We start from the raw sequence: 22,225 nt of genomic DNA, 5'->3' as shown, positions 1-22,225 counted from the left end.
CGAGAGGATTAGTTTGTACTGGATTGGGTGTTGTGTAATTCACCAGAGATGATTAGAGAACTGAAGAGTAAATAAATCATTAGGGGGTAGTGATCACAATATGTTTGAGTTCAATTTGAGGAGAAACTAAAGTCAAATGTGTCAGTATTTCAGTAAAGGGTGTGACAGAGGAACTGGCCAAAGTAGATTGGAAGGGAAGAAGGCAGAGCAACTATGAGAAATGAGGAAGGTGAAGGATAAAAACATATGAAAAAAAAGAGGAAAATATTCAAATGGAAAAATATCACAACTGTGGCTGACAAGGGAAGTCAAGGCCAATGTAAAAGCAAAAGAGAGGCCATACAAGGAAGAAAAAATTAGTGGGAAGATAGCGATTGAGGTTTTTTTAAATTTGCAAAAGGTAGCTAAAAAAAACTCAGAAGGAGGGAAAAATGAAGTAGGAAAGTAGGCTATAAAATATATCAAAGAGGATACAAATAGCTTCTTCAAGTATATAAAGAGTAAAAGAGAGGTAAGAGCAGATATAGGACCACTAGGACGCTGGAGAAAAATAATTGGGGGGGGGGAACAAGGGGACAGCAGAGAAACTAAATGAGTATTTTACATCATTCTCCACTGTGGAAGACATTTGCAGTGAGCCAGATGTTAAAGGGACTCAGGGAAGGGCAGTGAGTGCAGTTACTATTTCAAGGGAGAAGGTGCTCAGAAAGCAGAATGGTCTAAGGTGGAGAAATCTCCTGAACTAGATGGATTGCGCCCTCAGGTTCTGAAAGAAGTAGTGACAGAGATTGTGGAGGCATTGGGAATGATCTTTCAAAAATCATTAAATTCTGCTATGGTCCCAGTAGACTGGAAAATTGCAAATGTCACCCCACTATTCAAGAAGGGAGATTATAGCCTAACTCAGTGGTTGGGAAGATGTTGGAGTTGATTGTTAAGGATGATGTTACTGTGTACTTGGAGGCACATGACAAAATAGGCCAAAGAATATTTCCTAAGAAATATTTTGCTCAAGAAACCTATTGGAATTCTTTAAAGAAGTGACAAGCAGACTAGATAAAGGAGATGCAGTGAGTGGATGCTGTGTATTTGGATTTTCAGAAGGCCTTTGACAAGAGGCTGCACAAGAGGCTACTTAACAAGACAAGAGCCATGGTACAACAAGAAACATATGAGCGTGGGTAGAGCAATGGCTGATTGGTGGAAAGCAGTCAGAATACAGGGATTATATTCTCATTGGCTACCAGTTGCTAGTGGTGTTCCACAGGGTTCAGTGTTGGGGCTACTTTTTATGTTGTATATTAATGATTGGATGATGGAATGAATGACTTTGTGGCCAAGTTTGCACATGATGCAAAGGTAAGCGTTGAGGAAACAGGGAGGATGCAGAAGGACTGAGGAAAATGGGGGAGAAGTGGCAAATGAAATATAATGTTGGAAAGTATTCAGTCATGCATTTTGATAGAAAAAAATAAACAGGCAGACTATTTTTTCTAATGGGGAGAAAATTAAAAATACCTAGATGCAAAAGGACCTGGGAGTCCTCGTGCAGGATAGACTTAAAATAAACACATGTTGAGTTGGTGGTGGTGAAGGTTTCATATCAAGGGGAATAGAATACAAGAGCAGGGATGTGATGTTGAGGATTGATAAGGTACTGATGAGACCTCACTTGGAGTATTGTGAGGGGTTTTGGACTCTTCATTTAAGAAATAACTTGCTGACATTGGAGAGGGTGCAGAGGTTCGAAGGGATGATTCCAGGAATTAACAGGTTATCATATGAGGAGCGTTGACTGCTCTTGGCCTGTACTCATTGGAATTTAGGGAGTTGAAACATTTCATATGTTAAAAGGCATGGACAGAGTAGATGTAGAAAGGTTGTTTCCCATGGTGGGAGAGTCAAGGACAAGAGGGCATAATTACAGGACATGAAGGGTGTCCACATAACAAAGATGCGGAGGGTGGTAAATCTGTGGAATTTGTTGCCACAGGTGGTTGTGGAGGCCAGGTCATTGGGTGCATTTAAGGCAGAGATTGTCAGGTTCTTGATTAGCCAGGGCATCAAAGATTATGGGGAGAAGGCTGGCAGTGGTGCTGAATGGGAAAATGGATCAGCTCATGATTAAATGGTGGAGCAGACTTGATGGGCTGAATAGACTATTTCTGCTCCTATATCTTATGATCAAAGCTTGTTTGCGCTTAAGCCACCATTTATTTTCTAGGTCCACCACAATGGAGCCCAGATATATCTTTACGTTCAGTTTGTTCTACTATTTGCAGACTCCCCCAGTCTTTCTTGTTTTATTTTCACCTTAAAAAAAAGAGTCAGTAGATTTAAAAATCAGTGCTGCTACTCACAGGCAAACACTTTTATGAAATTCTCTCTCTCTGGTTAATCTGTGGACACTAGAGACACAAGAATTTTAGGAAGGCAATTTCTGAAGCATTTCTTATTTCAGGAAAACCTAGAACTGGGGCATTATTTCTCATAAAGGAGCGACTCATTAAGATAAACCCATCACTCTTCTTGCCATCTTAGCATTAATCGATACATTACAAAACAATTCCATCTAAAGTAGCATGAATAATAGGTTTACTTTTAGTATCTGGGAAATCGTTTTAATAAGCACCTTCGCTCTGTCTGTTACAACAGCAAGGACAACAGTGGCCATTAATTTCACACACTAATACCACACTGACATGTCTGTCCACAGCCTCATTGAGGCCACTCATAAAGTTGAGGAACACTTGACAGTCTCCAAATCTACGGCATTAATATTGATTTCTTCAATTTCCGTTAACACCCTCCCCATCTCTTTATTTCCTACCCCTCTGTCTCATTTCCTCCAACTCCCCCATCCTCTTCCTTCTCTTAACAGACCTAGCCTTCTCCCCTACTACTTCTCAGCTTCCTTCTCTTCAACACTTTGGTGTGTTTCCCCTCTTTTGTTATTTGTTAGCCGGTGCTCTTACCCCTTCCTCCTCTCCCCACCTTTTATTCAGGCATCTTCCTGTTTTTACTGATTCCTGACGAGGGGATCATGCTTGACCCTGTGGATGCTGAGTTTCTCCAGCACTTTTGTGTGTTGCACTCGACCCCCAGCATCTGAAGATTTTCCTGATAAAACATAATTTCTGCTCAAAAGCTAATCAACCTGGTGAACCTGCATGGCCTTAATGCTAGCATATCCTTTCTCAAGTAAAGGGACAAGAACTGCACACAGGGCACCAGGTGTGGCCTCATCAATATCAAGTAAAGTTCCTACAGAACCTCCTTGCTCTTAATTTCAACCCCTCTAGCAGTGAAGGCCAACATCCCATTTGCCTTCTTGATTGAGTTGGTGGTGGTGAAGGTTTCATTTCAAAGGGAATAGAATACAAGAGCAGGGATGTGATGTTGAGGATTGATAAGGCACTGATGAGACCTCACTCGACCCCCAGCATCTGAACTAACCTTTTGTGATTCAGGTACAAGCACTCCCATGTCTTTCTGCATCACAGCAATGCTGCAATTTTTCACTGTTTAAATAGCAGTCCCATTTACAATTTTTCCTTCCAAAGAGGATGATCTCACATTTAACAACATCGTTCTGCCCACTCACTTAACCTACATATCCCTGCAGCTTCTATGTCCTCTGCACAATTTGATTTTCCCACTCAATTTAGTATCAAGAGCAAACGTAGATACGTTGCACTCGCTCTCCTCCTCCAAATAACAAGTTTATTGTGAACAGTTCTGAGCCCAGCACTGACCCCTACAGCATTCCACTAACCACTGATTGACAACCAGAAAAAAATAATTTATCCCTTCTCTCTGTCTTCTATTGGACAATCAAAACTCTATTTGCCAAAGCATTACCCCAATTCCACGCATCCATACCTCATGCACTTTTTGTGCGACCCTCACTGAAAGCCTAGAAACCAATACCACATCCAGCTATTCGCTCTATTCACTGCCCTCATTATATTCTCAAAATACACGATCAGTTAAATTGAATCGTCCTTCCCAAGTTCATGCCTTGCCTGTGTGATTCCACAATTTCTAGCCAAATGTCTCACTCCTCTTCAGTTTCACTCTACCTCATCAATGCCAAACTTAATTTACAAAGAATTCATGCTACATTACTATTATACACTCTTCTAGCTAACTGCTTTGCGACAAATTCACTTAACCATTCACAAATTCACATGTCAGTTACAACAGACTTGCCCAACATTTACCAGTAAAAACATGCATCCACAAAATAACACAAACTACAATATTTGAGTTACCAAATACATCAATACCCAAGACATTAAAATTATTCAAGTCATCACCATGCGCAACACATCTACAGTGTTTCCCACCCCCCCCCCCCCAATAATATTTGGGACAAAGACACATTTTTTCCTTTATTTGCCCCCGTGCTCCACAGTTCTAAATATGTAATCAAACAATTCACACGTGATTAAAGTGCACATTCAGATTTTATTAAAGGGTATTTGGTTTGACCATGTAGAATTACAGCACTTATTATATATCATCCCCTCATTTCAGGGCACCATAATATTTGGGACATTGCAATGTATGAACAGTATATTAAAGTAGTCATATTTAGTATTTGGTTACATATCCCTTGAATGCAATGTGTACTTGAAGTCTGTGATTCACAGACATCACCAGGTGCTGAGTATCTTCTCTGGTGATGCTCTGCTAGGCCGCTATTGCGGCCATCTTCAGCTCCTGTTGTTTCAGGGGTTTGTCCCCTTCAGTTTTCTCTTCAGCATATGGAAGGCATGTTCAATTGGATTTAAATCAGGTGACTGACTTGGCCATTCAAGAATTTTCCAGTGTTTAGCTTTGAAAAATCCCTTTGTTGCTTTTGCAGTATGTTTGAGATCATTGTAGAATGAAGCACCAGCCAATGAGTTTGGAAGCTTTTGCTCGAACTTGAGCAGATAAGAAGTCTCTATACACCTCAGCATTCATTTTGAAACTGCCATCAGCAGTTACAGGTAAGTGTACCAATACCTGCGGCAGCCAATACGTGCCCAGGCTATAACACCCCCACCACCACGTTTCACAGATGCGCTGGTATGCTTTGGATCTTGGGCAGGTCCTTTACTCTTTCCATCACACTGATACAGGCTAATCTTGGTCTCATTTCTCCACAAGACCCTTTTTCCAGAATTATGCAGTTTCTTGGCAAACTGTAATCTGGCCATCCTGTTTCTGTGGCAAACAAGTGGTTGGCATCTTGTTGTCAGCCTCTGTAATTCTATTCCTAAAATCTTCTAGCGACAGGAGTCATTGGCACATCCACACCTGCCTCCTGAAGAATGTTTCTGATCTTTTGGATGGGTGTATGGGGATATTTCTTCAATATGAGAAGAATTCTTGTGTCATCAGCAAGTGGAGATCTTCCTTGGCCTACCAGTCCCTTTGTGATCACTGAGCTCACTAGTACACTCTTTCTTCTTAATGATATTCCAAACTGTTGATTTTGATAAGCCTAAGGTTTGGACGATGTCTCTTACTGTTTTAGTCTTGACTTTCAGCTTCATAATGTCTTCTTTGACTTCCATTGGCACAACTCTGGTCCTCATGTTAAAAAATGGCAATTAGATTTCAAAGGTGATCAAAAGTTTAGAAGCAAGCCTAGCTCTCTTCTACCTGCTCCAATGAAGCAATTAAACATACCGGAGTATTCACGAACACCTATGAAGCCAAATGCCCTGAAATGAGGGGACTATGTACAAAAAAAGTGCTGTAATTTCTAACACGGTCAAACCAAAATGTATACAAATAACCTTTAATAAACTCTGGAATGTGCATTTTAATCACGCATGAATTGTTTGATTATAAATTTAAAACGGTGGAGCACAGGGGCAAATAAAGGAGAAAAAATGTCTGTCAACAATGAATATTGGTATCAGGTGCTTAGTCTTATTTAGGGTCACAAAAACAAAACAATCAGCTGCCAAGAGCAGTGCTACATACCGTGTGACTAATTGTGGTTGTTGAGCTGTTGAGAGATGATGCCTCTTTGTCTGATGTACTATTCAAGTTTATGGAAGAGGTCATAGTTCCTTCCTCCGTTTGCTTGCTTACACCATTGGTTCCACTGCTATTAACTAGAAAAAACAAATTAGACAGCAATTAGATTCAATTTTCCAGCTTCACAAAACTTTGTCTTTGGATTAATTGAACAAAGATAGTTATCAAGAGTGGATACAGAAAGAACAGGCCAGACAACAGTGCACCCCACTCAGTGCTGCATTTACAAATGCTGCAACCATTTACAAAAGCCGAAATGCTGGCGCACAGTGGAATTCCTCCAGGTGATTTAGCAAGGAAACTCTTCAGATAGGAAACGTCAACAAAATAGATCATCTGACATCCAGAAGACTGGATTGTTCAGCACACCCTTGCACCAATGCAAAGATAGGAGGTATTCCTTGCATATTCAACAGTAATACTTTAACCACTTTCAAAACAAAGGTATGTGTGTTATGATAGAAAATGGAAAATTTGTGTGGCTTCATCCTATCCTCTATTTCTTATTTTTCCAACTTCCTAAATTTTGCTGAACTTCAAAAACAATCATTGACCTAGACAAGCAGACAACATGATAACAGCCATAAATGCCAACAATAAAAGTGGGAGGCTAAAGCAAACTCTACCTCCTGACTAAAAGAAAATGCCCACAATCTCCATCACAGTCCACCTCTTCTGCTGACTTAGATTCCCCCTATAGTTGATGAAATAACTTAGCATTAATACTGAGGTTTTGCTGAAAACCTGGCATGGACAGCTGACAGAAGGAGTCACCATTTCACAGGTGAGCTTCTGAGAATTACATGCTCCTAATACCAAGTGTCATACTAGCAATAACAGCTTTGTTGAATTTACCCAGTATTTCTTCTGTGACTCCCACTTTTGAGAGTGTCCTGGATACTCAGTACCAAGGAAATTTAGTGAGCAATTCGGGAGCGTGCCGTTCTGCAGCTTTTCGTTACTCCCAGCTGCAGGATTATAGTTGGAGAGCGGAACTGTCAAGGAGGAAATACAGGGAAAGTCAAGACATTTATAATTTGGGTAGGTGATATTTCTCATCTATCCAAGCAAGCCAAATTGCAAACTATGAACTATCCTCCAGGCAAAGTAAACTTCCACCTTGTTGTGTCGGGTTTAAATATCGACAGATGATTGGCTCTGATTAAAGTGCAAGGGTTCACAAGATCATATCAACAAAATGACATTGCATTTTCTCATTTCAAAAGTGTTTTAATGTTGATGATAAGAATGGATAAAAAGTAATCCATAACGTCACCAGAAAATAGTCATTAAAATACTGAGAGTACATACAAGACGTTTTTCTGAAGGGTGCTTATGGATAAATAATCACATATAGACTCTTGATGAAAGTCTTGATGAGATTACTTGCTTGTAATCAAACTTTTCAAATTTCTTTGAAAACTTGGACTTGTAGTTTTATTTGTAAAGTTATTCTCATCGCATGTGATCAGAAAATGAGTAATATCTTCTCAGAAGGGGCAGGTTTCACAAAAAAAATTGGAAGACCAGAAAGGCAAATGAAGATCAGGGAGATGGAATTATTTTCAAATTTTTGTACCTGAGAGCCAGCACAGACAAAATCCCCTGAATGGTGTTCTCCTTTGCTATATTTTGCTACAGTAAGAACATTGACTATACTATGACTGCAAGGCACTTTGTAATATCCTAGGGTTATGGAAGAGCAGTATTGTTACCAATCCTTTTCTTTATAAACTTCACAACCAACTAACAAAAATAAACTGCCTGAGATTCTCAACTTACAAGCATCAACATCTTTATCCATTCATGAAAATCAACTTCCCAAACATGTTTGTTTCTACAGCAAAGTTCTGAATCCTCTTTTGCGAACAGAATTATGTCATGTTCTTTAACTAATCACTGTTGAGTAGCATTCTATACTACAGCTGTTCATAAACCAAAAGGTCCAGGACACAAATTACAAATTTTGTTTGTAGCAATATATTCTGAAAATACTGTACTGTAATATTTGTCTGCACATACTGTATATACCTAAAATTATTGAAGTTTGGTAGACTTCATCAACTGAAAAACATTAGAGCAGATAAATCCAGCAAAACAGAATATTTGGTTCAATTAAATTGCTGAGTTTACCAGAACTGAAAATATAGCAAAATATATTACAACAGGTTTCGTATTTTTCTGAAAGGATACGAGGGATCACTTTTTAAAACTTATAATACCTAAGCACATTGACCTTCCTTGCATTTCAAATCGGGAAATTCATACAGTATTTATATGGTCAATATAAAAGTTATTTTTAAAGCTTATACTAACATGTTGGATAGATGCAGAATAGAAATAATAATTAAACTACCTTGTACAGAACCCACTCTTGACTGGTCCAAGATCATAGAAAGCAGGATCTCAGACAACCAGTCACATTATGGATCCAGTGCATTTGAATAAGCTTTTTATCCAATAGCTAGAACTAGAAAAGTAAGTTTTTTTTTTAATTAATAGCTGAAACTTTCGAATGCTTGTGAAAACTTCTGTCTGCATTTTACTGAAGATGATGAAATTCTCTGATTACCATTCACAACTTAACTTCATCCTATAAATAGTAGCCCATTGATAATATATTTTTCCTATAGGCAACTCCATGTTCCATGATTTTTAATCCAAGGATACCAATATTTTAGAATACAATATCCAGGATCATACACAATTCTAAAACAATTAGGCTCAAATTCCCAATCCTCTTCACCCTATTCCCAGCGGCTCATGGAAATGATTTATTTACACAAGATCTTAATTCAATAACCAAACTATAAACAACCAACCAATACGCCAAATGAAGAATTATATAACTAAGTGTGAAAAATCCACAAATGATCCCTTTGCCAAAAAATCCAATTTTAGTAAACCAGTTAAAATTGATCCATTGGAATATTTATTGCCTTTAAATAAAAAAGTTTTATTCATTTTCTTCCATGTACTTTTTTTTTTACAAACACTTTTCTGGATTTTTATGGTGCAGCTCAAAAAGCAATATGCTCAAAATAGTTAAACTATATTAGCATTGCTTTTCTCAACACTGAAGAAGTGAGATTAAATTGGATGATCCACAGAATTCAGAAGCAAGATGCCACAAAGCCTTAAGTGCATGCAAGTTTATCATTTCTCCCTATTTTTCCATACTCCTTTTCGAATTTAATTACCAATTTTTTAAGTTTACATTCTTCTACTTTATCTTGACCTTTGAATTCTCTTTGTTATTTTTAAAAATGATCAACCATTTTTTTCATGCTATATCCTTACTAATGTATTGATTCCTCTCTTTTCTAATTCTTGCAGGAGTCAGTTAATTATTGGTGTCAAATCATAAATAATACTCGTTAAGTTTGCCGCAAACTTAAAATTCCAGCACATGGATTGCCAAAGCTCAGAATGACGCATGAGTAACAAAAGAGATGAATAACAGTAGAGTGCGCAGAGCAAGCATTTCATATGGAATCTGTGGAGGATAATGAATCACTAACCAGTGGAATGGACAATTTCTAGCATCAATAATTAAACTAATTATAGCACAATCCAGGCTTTTTTTTTAAATGTCTGAACTTTGTGCTGTTCAAACTTCCTCATGCATTCAATTGGCTTACTGGTTAGGCCCTGGATTCTAGATACAATGCAAATGAAAATTTCCTTTATGCTGGCTCCCATGTTTCTTCAATGTTTTAAATGTGAATCCTGGTTTTGTGAAGGACATAATTTGTCTGGATAATCTTTAAATATGGTCAGCAGTTCAGGTCAATTAGATAAATTGTCATTTTGCAGATGAAGATTAATGTGATATTCCTTCACAATTTAAAATTTAAACTGAAGGGTTTTCAAAAATAATCCTATCCCTTTGATTTAAAAGATTTGCTGGTTTCTTACAAAAAAAATATCAGAAAAGCATTTTTGACCGTGGTACTAGGAAAGAAAAATAAAATGTATAAAAATAGGGAACATTTGAGGGGGGGAGGGGCCTGCAGCTGCAGCTGGAATATTAGAGAGAGCCAATTCCTTCAAGTGACAGATCTCAACATATACACCAATGAAATAATTGTGCTTATTTGAGAAAACATGTAGAATTTGAATTTATGACTCAAAATTGAGTACTTCAAAATTTACCTTAAATTAGATGTAAATTTTAAGGGGAAATGCAGCTTTGGTCGCATATGCAGATTGGCAACAAAATTTCTGAGCGGCTAGACAGTACAAAGAGGAATCGCAGTTCCAACCAGTTACCGTTTTGTGTAAAGGACTTCGGCTGTGGTGGCTGCAGGACGGCTGGACGTAGGACGCTCCGCTGATGCTCCTTGGACTTCTGACTCGGAAGGCCTGCAAGACCAAACAACTGATTTACATTACCTCAGCTTTGTTGTCATTCAAGCACACAGCTGCAATTCTAGTATAGTACAACACATTGTTGTGTTAAGGAGCACAGTTGGAAGATAGTAATTCATCAGTTTCTGGTGCAGATCATGATGCTGTTAAGCAAGACTGGGATATAAAATTGCAGAGTTTAAAATAAAATTAAAATATTAAATAATGAGTTTTGCTGTAGGAAAGCATCACTTCCTGGGACCATTTACACAAGGAAGTGAAAGTTCCAAGCAGCAATATGACAGAAATATGAAATTAAGTGGTATAGCATTGGTCAGAAAGATGTGCAAAATGTCAACAAGATGCCCAACGGATAGGGGATGTCGTCATTGATATCATTCTGGAGTTCAAAAGTTTTAATCCTCAAATACTTGCAGCATTGAAGCTTCCCTTTAATAGATGCAGTTAAATAAGCAAGTTGTTTACCATTGGGTATGCAAGAGAGAAAATGGTGATACAAATAAAATCAGATTGTTTAAATAATCACTAGTCTGGAGGCCCCCCCACATCTCCATCGGGCACACAAAACTCAAAACGGTCAACCAGTTTACCTATCTCGGCTGCACCATTTCATCAGATGCAAGGATCGACAATGAGATAGACAACAGACTCGCCAAGGCAAATAGCGCCTTTGGAAGACTACACAAAAGAGTCTGGAAAAACAACCAACTGAAAAACCTCACAAAGATAAGCGTATACAGAGCCGTTGTCATACCCACACTCCTGTTCGGCTCCGAATCATGGGTCCTCTACCGGCACCACCTACAGCTCCTAGAACGCTTCCACCAGCGTTGTCTCCGCTCCATCCTCAACATCCATTGGAGCGCTCACACCCCTAATGTCGAGGTACTCGAGATGGCAGAGGTCGACAGCATCGAGTCCACGCTGCTGAAGATCCAGCTGCGCTGGATGGGTCACGTCTCCAGAATGGAGGACCATCGCCTTCCCAAGATCGTATTATATGGCGAGCTCTCCACTGGCCACCGTGACAGAGGTGCACCAAAGAAAAGGTACAAGGACTGCCTAAAGAAATCTCTTGGTGCCTGCCACATTGACCACCGCCAGTGGGCTGATAACGCCTCAAACCGTGCATCTTGGCGCCTCACAGTTTGGCGGGCAGCAGCCTCCTTTGAAGAAGACCGCAGAGCCCACCTCACTGACAAAAGGCAAAGGAGGAAAAACCCAACACCCAACCCCAACCAACCAATTTTCCCTTGCAACCGCTGCAATCGTGTCTGCCTGTCCCGCATCGGACTGGTCAGCCACAAACGAGCCTGCAGCTGACGTGGACTTTTTACCCCCTCCATAAATCTTCGTCCGCGAAGCCAAGCCAAAGAGTCTGGAGGCATCCATGATTACAAATGCAAAAAAAGAGACAGCCAGAAGAAGTCAATGGATCAGGCAAAATGTCTAATTCAATGTTTCTGGCAGAGTCCCTGCATTGGGATGGAGAGAGAAGATGAAGATTGCCAGTACATAATAGCACAAAGTTGGAAGTGGGGTAGAAATGGAGATTGATGGATGATAGGGGGAACCAGATGGGAAAGGGATTATAGCCAGGTGGAAGGGAGTTGGGGGGGGGGGGGGGGCAAAAATAGGAAAGAAGAACAAAGGGGAATGAAAGCAAGATGAAAGGATGAAAGGTGAATATGAGATGAACAGCAAGGTTAACGAACATTGGAAAATGCAAATGTTTATACCTTTGGGTTGCAAGCTATGCAAGCAAAATTGATGTTGTTCTTACAATTTGCCTTTGGCCTCTCTAATAGCAATAGAGAAGGCAGAAGTAGTGGGAAAGAGAGTGCATTCAGATGCTGGAGATTGCCATTGCAGAAATAGCACAGCTGCACCACAAAACAATCATTAGGTCTATACTTGGTTTCATCAATTTAGTGAGCACTAAATACCAAATGCATTAGACCAGGTTAGAAGAAGTGCACATGAACTCTTATTTCACTTGGATCGGCTTTTCAATGTCTGACAACGATATAGGTAAAGGAACAGGTGCATTGGATCCAGGGTGGTCAGTGGGAAAATGCGACTCATGGTATGATTTCATTGGAGAGGATGGTGTTGGAAGCTGAGGCTGATGCGGGTGAAATAAGGCCAAGAGAACTCTTTTGCCGTTCTGTCTCAGGGTGGTGGAGGGGGATAGAAATGAGACCAGATGTGTGGGCAATGGTGGATATTTAATTTAATATGTTTGAGGGTGGGAGAAAACTACAGCACCCAGAGGAAACCCACGTGGTCATGGGAGAACATATCAACTCCTTAAAGCCAGTGCAGTGTTTGAACGCGGATCACTGGTGCTGTAATAACATTGCATTAATCACTAAATTAACCATGCCAATCTAAAGCTAACCTACAAACTTTTTTTTTGAGAACTGGAGAAAAACAATGCACAAGGAGGAAAATCACATGGTCATGGACAAAACTACAAACTCGTTATAGAGAGCTCCAGATTCAAATCTGCATCACTGGCGCTGTAACAGCATTCCATTAACTGCTCAGCTAACCATGCCACCCTAAAGCTAACAGTAATGCCTTAAATATGAATGCAATATGAATGAAAGACTCCATCAACTATGAAAAATGGGAATAGTAATCTTGAGATTAGATGCACTGGAGATAGAGAAGTTTGGAAAAAGGGGTGACGTCCTTTCAGGAAATAATGATACATTTCATTTTGCAAATCCATTTGGATCATTTATTTCAGCCAACTTTCAAACCCATTGCATTACATGCAAGGGGTACTTTCAAAAGTTGTAGCCCTGTGTCCTCTTAATGCAATTTAGTCACTTTGCAGTTCTATAGTGAAACCGATTAGAAGACAAGAGTGCTTAATTCTCATTGCCTTTCAGAATTTTAGCAGAGGTTACTATTTGGTATACATGGATTTAATTGTGCTACATCAAACACTTAAAACAAACTAAGATCTGCTTTACAGATCTTTAAGATTTTGCCCTGAATGAATTACAGATATTTTTTTTTAATTAACTTTTTTTTTTAAAAACAGTACAGTAGAAGCTGATTCTGGCCATTTAAACCCATGCCACCCAATTACACCCAAATTAACCCATAATTCCAGTATAGGTGGGAGGAAACCAGAACACCCAGGGAAAACCCACACGACACGGGGAGAATGTACAAACTCCTTACAGACAGCACCGGTTTCAATCCCTGATCACTGGCACTGCAATATCGTCACACTAACCGTCATGGTATCTAATCTTTGAAATCATATAGATCTACAAGTTACAGTACCAACCCTACATTCTACTTCTGCAGAGAAAGCAATGTTATGTAAGAAAACAACTTAACTTGACATCCTAAATGCAACTTTCAATGATAGTAATTCTAAAAATGTTACCTGTTTAATACAGGTAGGATATGCCTTGCAATTAAACAAGTCTGCAGACACTGTGATTGTGGACACGTGACCTGCTAAGTTTCCTTACCAACCCATTTGTAACATTTTTTATCTCTGAAATAAATTTTGGCCTTAAACCTCATTAACATCTCCAATAATTTTGAAAACACAAAATAATATCTTTTACTTTTTATTTTTGAATGATTAAAGCTCAACTCTTTGATCTCTCCATTATGTATATATCCTTTCATTTCCCATAAAATTTAGTAAAATTATTTGTATAGTTGTGATACTATTTCCATGAATTCTCCATAATGGCCCAATGGATATTTCACTCAAGGAATTCCTGACCCCACTGTTTGCAAACAATACAATATAAAAAAAGGTACATAAGCAAACAGTTGAATGACAATCTTAATAATTCAACCAACGTTTAGATTTGGAAGACAGTTGGCCATTATGCATTTACTCAACCATTGAATAAGATGATGACTGATCTTTTATCATTCTACTACATTCACACCATATCCTTAGATTTCCTTACTATCCAAAAATAAATTTCACTATCTCTATTAAGTGTTTGAGCCTCCATCGGTCTTTTACGTGGGGAATTCCACAGATTAATTTCCCTCAGGTCAAAAAAAGTTTTCAAATCAATCATGAAATAACATTCCTTATTTTGAGACAGTGATAAAATTATGGATAAAATAAGAAAGGGCAAAAAGGGAATATAAGTAATCTACAAAATTACATTTGAGACAAATGGGTGAATTTGTGGAAATTCCAAATACAGGGATGCATACTTTTCTCTATTAACAAGCATGGAACCACGGATAGTTCTCAGAAGATGCCCTTAATGAAATTTCTTTTTCCACAAATTATACTGAAAGAATCAAAAGGAATAAATCTCTGGTGCCCACCAGTCACAGAAGACATTCAGAAAATCAGAAAGTATTGCAAGTAGCTGATTAAAGATTACTTCAGCAAAACGTAGGTAGAAAAAAATTTTGATGCTTTTAATATACTGGAAATTGGTTAGATTTTGTTCGCCAACCATATGAATTTAGAAAGCTGAACAAACAAACTGTTCACCATGTGACCAAAAATTAACAGTAATTTATTCTGTATGGGAGAATTGGAATTCAAGAGAATTTGGATTGCTTCACAGATGGAAAGATCTCATATCGAATTTGTCATCAATAAAAAATCTTAGTCATTACAAATCAAAAGTTGGGTTACTGTTAATCATGTACCTAAGGCATATTCTAATAGGAAATAGCCCTTAATAAAGAATCTCAGTCACTACAAATCAAAATGTTATAAATTAATGGAAAAGGCAATTTTGCAGGAGTATCCTCTCTGAATAATTTCCTCAAAACGACACAACTGAACAAAAATTATTCACGAGAAAGGTGAGAAAAGCTGCATGACTACAGAGAATATATTTCAAAGAATTAAAATACAAGGCATTATTTACTTTTTACAAAAAGTCTTAGAAGAGATTTTAATGGTGCTAAAATAAGATTATTAGACATCGCTGATAGAAGAATATTCTTAACTAATCCCTGAGCTATGTAACCTTGGTCTTTTGACACCTTTCTGCACATGGAACCAAGACTTTCTATCCCTCAGGCTGCAATCAATGATGCACCTCCTCCTCCTCAATCTTCCTCAATATCAGAGCACAAGGATGTGTACTTGGTCCTCTACTTTACTCCCCGTGTGCCCACAACTCAACAATGACACCACCATCATTGGCAGGTTAAGAAACTCTACTTCCTCAGAAGCCTGTGGGAATTTAGCATGTCACCAGCATCCCTTTACAACTATTATGGGTGCAATCTGAAAGCATCCTGTCAAGGTGCAGGACTGTATAGTCCAGAAACTGCCCCGCTCAAGATTATACACATCATACACAGACCGTCCCTCCATCAACTCCATCTATAACAACTGCCTTAGGAAAAGCAGCCAACGTATTTAAAGACTCAACACACTCTCTTCTTCCCCATCCCTTCAGGAAGAAGATTGACAAGGGAGAGATCACACACCACCTTATTCAAGGACAGTTTCTTTCCCAACATTCTTTCTTTGGCTTGGCTTCGCGGACGAAGATTTATGGAGGGGGTAAAAAGTCCACGTCAGCTGCAGGCTCGTTTGTGGCTGACAAGTCCGATGCGGGACAGGCAGACACGGTTGCAGCGGTTGCAGGGGAAAATTGGTTGGTTGGGGTTGGGTGTTGGGTTTTTCCTCCTTTGCCTTTTGAAGGTGAGGTGGGCTCTGCGGTCTTCTTCAAAGGAGGTTGCTGCCCGCCAAACTGTGAGGCGCCAAGATGCACGGTTTGAGGCGTTATCAGCCCACTGGCGGTGGTCAATGTGGCAGGCACCAAGAGATTTCTTTAGGCAGTCCTTGTACCTTTTCTTTGGTGCACCTCTGTCAAAACCATTAATTTTGTCGAGTCTGTGCATAGTGGAATTATGTTTCTTTTCTTTGGCTTGGCTTCGCAGACGAAGATTTATGGAGGGGGTAAAAAGTCCACGTCAGCTGCAGGCTCGTTTGTGGCTGACAAGTCCGATGCGGGACAGGCAGACACGGTTGCAGCGGTTGCAGGGGAAAATTGGTTGGTTGGGGTTGGGTGTTGGGTTTTTCCTCCTTTGCCTTTTGTCAGTGAGGTGGGCTCTGCGGTCTTCTTCAAAGGAGGTTGCTGCCCGCCAAACTGTGAGGTGCCAAGATGCAAGGTTTGAGGCGTTATCAGCCCACTGGCGGTGGTCAATGCGGCAGGCACCAAAAGATTTCTTTAGGCAGTCCTTGTACCTTTTCTTTGGTGCACCTTTTCTTTGGTGCACCTCTGTCATGGTGGCCAGTGGAGAGCTCGCCATATAACATGATCTTGGGAAGGCGATGGTCCTCCATTCTGGAGACGTGACCCATCCAGCGCAGCTGGATCTTCAGCAGCGTGGACTCGATGCTGTCGACCTCTGCCATCTCGAGTACTTCGACGTTAGGGATGAAAACGCTCCAATGGATGTTGAGGATGGAGCGGAGACAACGCTGGTGGAAGCGTTCTAGGAGCCGTAGGTGGTGCCGGTAGAGGACCCATGATTCGGAGCCGAACAGGAGTGTGGGTATGACAACGGCTCTGTATACGCTTATCTTTGTGAGGTTTTTCAGTTGGTTGTTTTTCCAGACTCTTTTGTGTAGTCTTCCAAAGGCGCTATTTGCCTTGGTGAGTCTGTTGTCTATCTCATTGTCGATCCTTGCATCTGATGAAATGGTGCAGCCGAGATAGGTAAACTGGTTGACCGTTTTGAGTTTTGTGTGCCCGATGGAGATGTGGGGGGGCTGGTAGTCATGGTGGGGAGCTGGCTGATGGAGGACCTCAGTTTTCTTCAGGCTGACTTCCAGGCCAAACATTTTGGCAGTTTCCGCAAAGCAGGACGTCAAGCGCTGAAGAGCTGGCTCTGAATGGGCAACTAAAGCGGCATCGTCTGCAAAGAGTAGTTCACGGACAAGTTTCTCTTGTGTCTTGGTGTGAGCTTGCAGGCGCCTCAGATTGAAGAGACTGCCATCCGTGCGGTACCGGATGTAAACAGCATCACATTGTTAAATGAACCCCCAAAATAGCAAAATTATGTTGCCTTTACTCCATACTGCACTTTTGTTCAGTACCTTACTTGAGGTACGATTTATGACATTCTACCAGTCTGCATGCAAAACAACCCCTTTCCCTGCATTTTCAATAAATGTGACAATAAACTTGAATTTGCTTTATGGTCTCCAAGATTGACACACTATGCTGCAGTGAATACCATTTGCGCAGCGCTACCACAAATATATCTCCTAAACCTAGAACCACTACTATTAATAAGAACAAGTACATTAAAGTATATCAAAATTAATGCTATTACTGGTATAAAAAAACATTTTCAATTTGGTGATGACAGCTGGAACTGAAAAAGTAAGTGGCAAAAACAAGCTTTTCTTATGGTCTTCTCATTTCTCTTACCTTGCAAAGAATGGGCAAAATGTGGACACACAACATAAAATGTTTCTACGCTTAAATGACATGAAAAACAAATATAGGCCATTCTATTTTAAATATTTATCCATTGATAAGTCCCCAAGAAAATTCATCATGGACAATTATCAATACACAATTCAATTTCTGAATAGCTAATCAATGAAGACTGACAACTCTGCAGAGAATGCAAATATACCAAATATTCAGAAGCATCCCAAATAATGAAACACATCTTGATCAAACAATCAAGAAGGGAAACCACAGAAAACAGGAAAAAACAAGTGAGCAGAGGATTTTGATCATTTTTGTTGGAAATAAGATATTATGAAATGATATGATCACATTAAAGTAAGCAACAATTTGATGAAGGCATTTAAAGTTGTGATTTTTTTCAAGTTGCTGGTTTTGTACAAACAACCATTTAATCCTGGGCCAATTTAATCGACTGGTACCAACTATAAACTCATATTTTAGGCATATGATTTGGGAAACAATGGAGATGGCAATCACAATTGGAATAGGATTGATGGATGGAACCAAAGAAGCAACTGAAACGCCTTTGGTTCCCGAGTTAGTCTCGTGAAGGGAACCTTCAGGTCAACAGAACCCAGAATGTATTCCATAGTACTTGAATAATTGACTGGAATGGAGTAGAGGCAGACACTTGAGAGGAAATAATGAAAACTAGAATAGAGAGACATTGGAAGTAAATGAGAAATAAATAAGAGGATTCACAAACGTATGGAAAATGAAAACTAATGTGGAATGTTTGGCCTCAAAGGAATGCTTCCTAGCTTCATATTCTATGGAATTCAAAATTTACCTTTGTCCTTGAAGAATAATATCTTTATTATAAAAACACCATCTCAGTAATGCAGTTTTCAGAAAACTTAAAATAATTACCAACAGTTTTTACCAAAAAAAAACTGAGACACCAATTAAGCAGATGCACTGAAATAGCTCACCCATGTGGGAATCAACAAAATCCATATCACAAATTTCCATTTCCAAGAATGACGGATGGATCTTGTCCACCATTACATCACACTGGATCCCAAGCTAATCTTGCTATTAATGTAGGAATTAAATACCAAATCTCATATGGCAGAGAACTAAATTACGTACTTCAAGTAATTAAACAAAACCCTCTGCACAAAACACATTCAAGCATTCTACAGTAAATCTGAAGTCTACATCAACATTTTTATACAACTTTCTAAAAAATATGAAGTAGATGGTCAAAGGTTATTTCCACTGCATAGCAAATAGCAAAAGAACCCACATTTAAATAAATAGCAAAAATAATTAAATTGAAATTTAGAATCAGAGGGCCATTACAATCCATATTCTGTCACAAACCATTGTAAAAGTATTTGGCCTTTAACCTCCATTTTTTTTAAAAATGGGTCATTCACAGCAAGATAATTGAAAGTAAATCATTGGGTCAGGAGAATAAAAACAAAATAAAGTTGATTGCAAATATGTCTGAACATTCTTTGATCCCATTACTCCTTCATTGAGCAGAAGTAGAAAAAAAAAACAAAATTCATTGGATCTTGTTTTAAGCTCATTTCCCACCCCCCCACCCCCCGCCCTCCCCCAAAAAAAATTGATATACACATTGGTGCTGCAAACTCAACAAAGATGTTGCTATTAATTGCATCGGTCCTTACGAAAGAGAAGAACAAAGATGACAGTGATAGAGAGTTTAGTGTGGAGAGTGTTAATGTGTTGGGAAATATTGAGATCAATAAAGAGAGGAAGCTTTAAAGTGGTTAACGTTCCAAGCACCAAGAAGACTTATCCCAGGTTATTAAAATAAGCTACTGCTGGGGCCTTAAATATACTCAAACAAAAATATGGAGAGTAGCTCCATTGCTCAAGAAGGGAAGTAGCTATAATCCATGAAATTATAGGCCAATGAGCCTCACAGTAGTGGTAGGGAACAATTAGAAAGGATACTTTGGGAGAGGATTTACACACATTTAGAAACTCATGACTTTGTAAAGAGCAGTTTATGAATTTTACTGTGTTATTTGAGGAGCTAACAAAGATGTCTGATGAGGGTAGGGCAGAGGATATGGTCCACATGGACTTTAGTTAGGAATTTGACATGGTCTCTCTCGGTTGACTGATCGAAAGGATACAGGTTCATGGGAATCAGAGAATTGATCGTTTGGATTCTAAATTGTCTGGTCATGATGGTAAAGAAGGCATATGGAATGCTTGCCCTCACTGGGCGAGGCATGGAATATAAAATTAAGGAAGTCATTTTGCAGCTATATAAAACTTTGGTAAAGTGTCACTTGGGAGTATTGTGTGTAATTCTGGTCACCCCACATTTCAGAAAGGATGCGGAAGCTTTGGAAAGGGTACAGAAGAGATTTTCCAGGATATTGGTTTGATTAGAGGGTATGGGCCGTGGAGAAAGATTGGAGGGATTGGGTCATTTTCTCTGGAGCTAAAGAGTGACTCGAGAGTTTACACAATTATGAAAAGCATTGATAGAGTAGATAGAATCATCTTCCCAGGGCAAAAATGTCATAAAATACAGGACTTGCACATAAGTTGGGGGTGTGGAATAAAAGTTTAAAGAAAATATGCAGAGCAAGGTTTTTTTAAAAAACAATAAATGGTGATGGGAGCCTGAGATTGGATGCCAGGACAAATGGTGGAAGCATATATAATAACAGCATTTAATTTCATGCATGTTACATTGTAAATGTAGCATTACGTGGCAATAATGGAACCTTTACCTTTTACCTTTAAGAGGCTTCTAAGCAGACATGAATATGCAGGGATAGAGGGATATGTATTATGTGCTGGCATCAGTTTTAATTTAATCAGGCATCACATGGGCTGAAGAGCCTGTTCCTGTGGTGTTGTATTTATACTGTTAGGTTTCTTACTGAATCAGAAAATATAGAACTGTAGGCAAGGAAATCTGAAGAATATAAGTATTTTCCTACAAGAAGGAAATATTTCAGTTGATAAAAAAACTTTAATCATGTTTAAAGAATAGTAAATATAATTAATGCCCAACTTAAATGGCTCAATTTTTCTTTTGCAACAAATATGCCGACAACTGCAAATATACAAAGATCAAGCAAACAAACACACAATTTGTTACGACAATTAGAAATAGATGCACATAAACATATCTCATCTCTGGAAACAAGTTAGCGCCAAAAATGTCAGCTAGACAGACATGTGTGCACTACTGAAACATGCTCTCACATGCACATCTCTTGCAACAATTAAACAGCCATTTCAATACTGATACTTGCCATTTAATGCAATCATTTGTATGTGTGGGTAAAATCAATCATCATAAAAATGCTTAATAAATGATGGATTGCATAGAAATTTGCTTCTTAAAAATATTTTGGAGCTGCATCAGCTTGGTATTGTACCATTTGGTTTTTACTAAAAGTTCAACATTCTTATATGTACCAATAGTTTCCAGAGTTACTTTCATGAAGTGTTTTTCATATTTGCCCATACAGGATAAAGAACTTTGCTTTACATTTCTTCAGAAAACTAATATGTGGATTCTCTCAAATTATTTTTGGATTTGATACATTTGATTTTTTTTTATGTTGATATAGGAATTTTTGGATTACTGTACACTTTTTCAAATTAGATATCCCAATTAAATGTGCTATAAATGGAAAACAGAGAATACATATTCCTTTTACCCATTTGAATACGACATACAACTTTAATAAAAGACCATTAATGCTTCAGGCCCCTGCCTGAGGCATCAAAGTCAGACTAAAATGTTCAAATATTTTACTTAAATCATTCATTCATATAGGACCACAATACTGTGGAAAGTATACCAACTGGTTGCCTTACAGTATGGTTTGGAAACTCGAGTGTCTAAAGTCAAGCACAAAAAGCTGCAGAGGATGAAAAAGCCTAGCCAAATCCATCATGAACACTGACATGGTCTCTCTTGGTTGACTGATCGCCCATTGAAGACTATGTTAAATTTTGCCTCAACAACGCAGTCATCATAAAGGATTACCATCACCTTGGTCATAATCTCTTCTCACTGCTAGCTATAGGCAGAAGTTACAGAAGCCAGAGGTCCAGCACATCTACATTCAAGAACAGTTTTTCTCCCAACATTGAAATATTACTTTTTTCATTTGTGAATATGTATTTCTCTATCCTTCTATCTTTATTACCTTCATTACTGTCTTGGAAATATTATCTTTAATTCATTTGATTATAGTTGTTATATCTTATGTACTTGAGCAGTTGCAGCAAGGAAGAATTTTAGTGCATCTGCAAATTGTACTAATGTCTGACAATAAACTCTCATCTCAGAGGCATTTAAAAATGCATCTTTAATCTTTCTTCCCTCAAATACTGAAGACACG

The 22,225-nt window shown here is 38.8% G+C and overlaps 1 protein-coding gene across 5 annotated transcripts in view; it reads right to left on the bottom strand.

The window, feature by feature from the left end:
- LOC138758658 (ran-binding protein 3-like) overlaps positions 1 to 22,225 on the bottom strand; it is an 89,330-nt gene that overhangs the window by 36,125 nt on the left and 30,980 nt on the right. For all 5 annotated transcript variants that reach the window (XM_069927934.1, XM_069927936.1, XM_069927935.1 and 2 more), the window contains 2 exons: positions 10,312 to 10,404; positions 5,983 to 6,116 (listed from right to left, as the gene is read on the bottom strand). In XM_069927934.1, coding sequence (XP_069784035.1) covers positions 5,983 to 6,116; positions 10,312 to 10,404 — 227 coding nt within the window. The remainder of the gene's footprint in view (positions 1 to 5,982; positions 6,117 to 10,311; positions 10,405 to 22,225) is intronic.

Source organism: Narcine bancroftii, chromosome 3 (assembly GCF_036971445.1).
Source record: "Narcine bancroftii isolate sNarBan1 chromosome 3, sNarBan1.hap1, whole genome shotgun sequence".
Taxonomy (NCBI): domain Eukaryota; kingdom Metazoa; phylum Chordata; class Chondrichthyes; order Torpediniformes; family Narcinidae; genus Narcine; species Narcine bancroftii.
The sequence above is the reverse complement of the archived record's forward strand: the minus strand, read 5'-3'. Positions and strand labels throughout refer to the sequence as shown.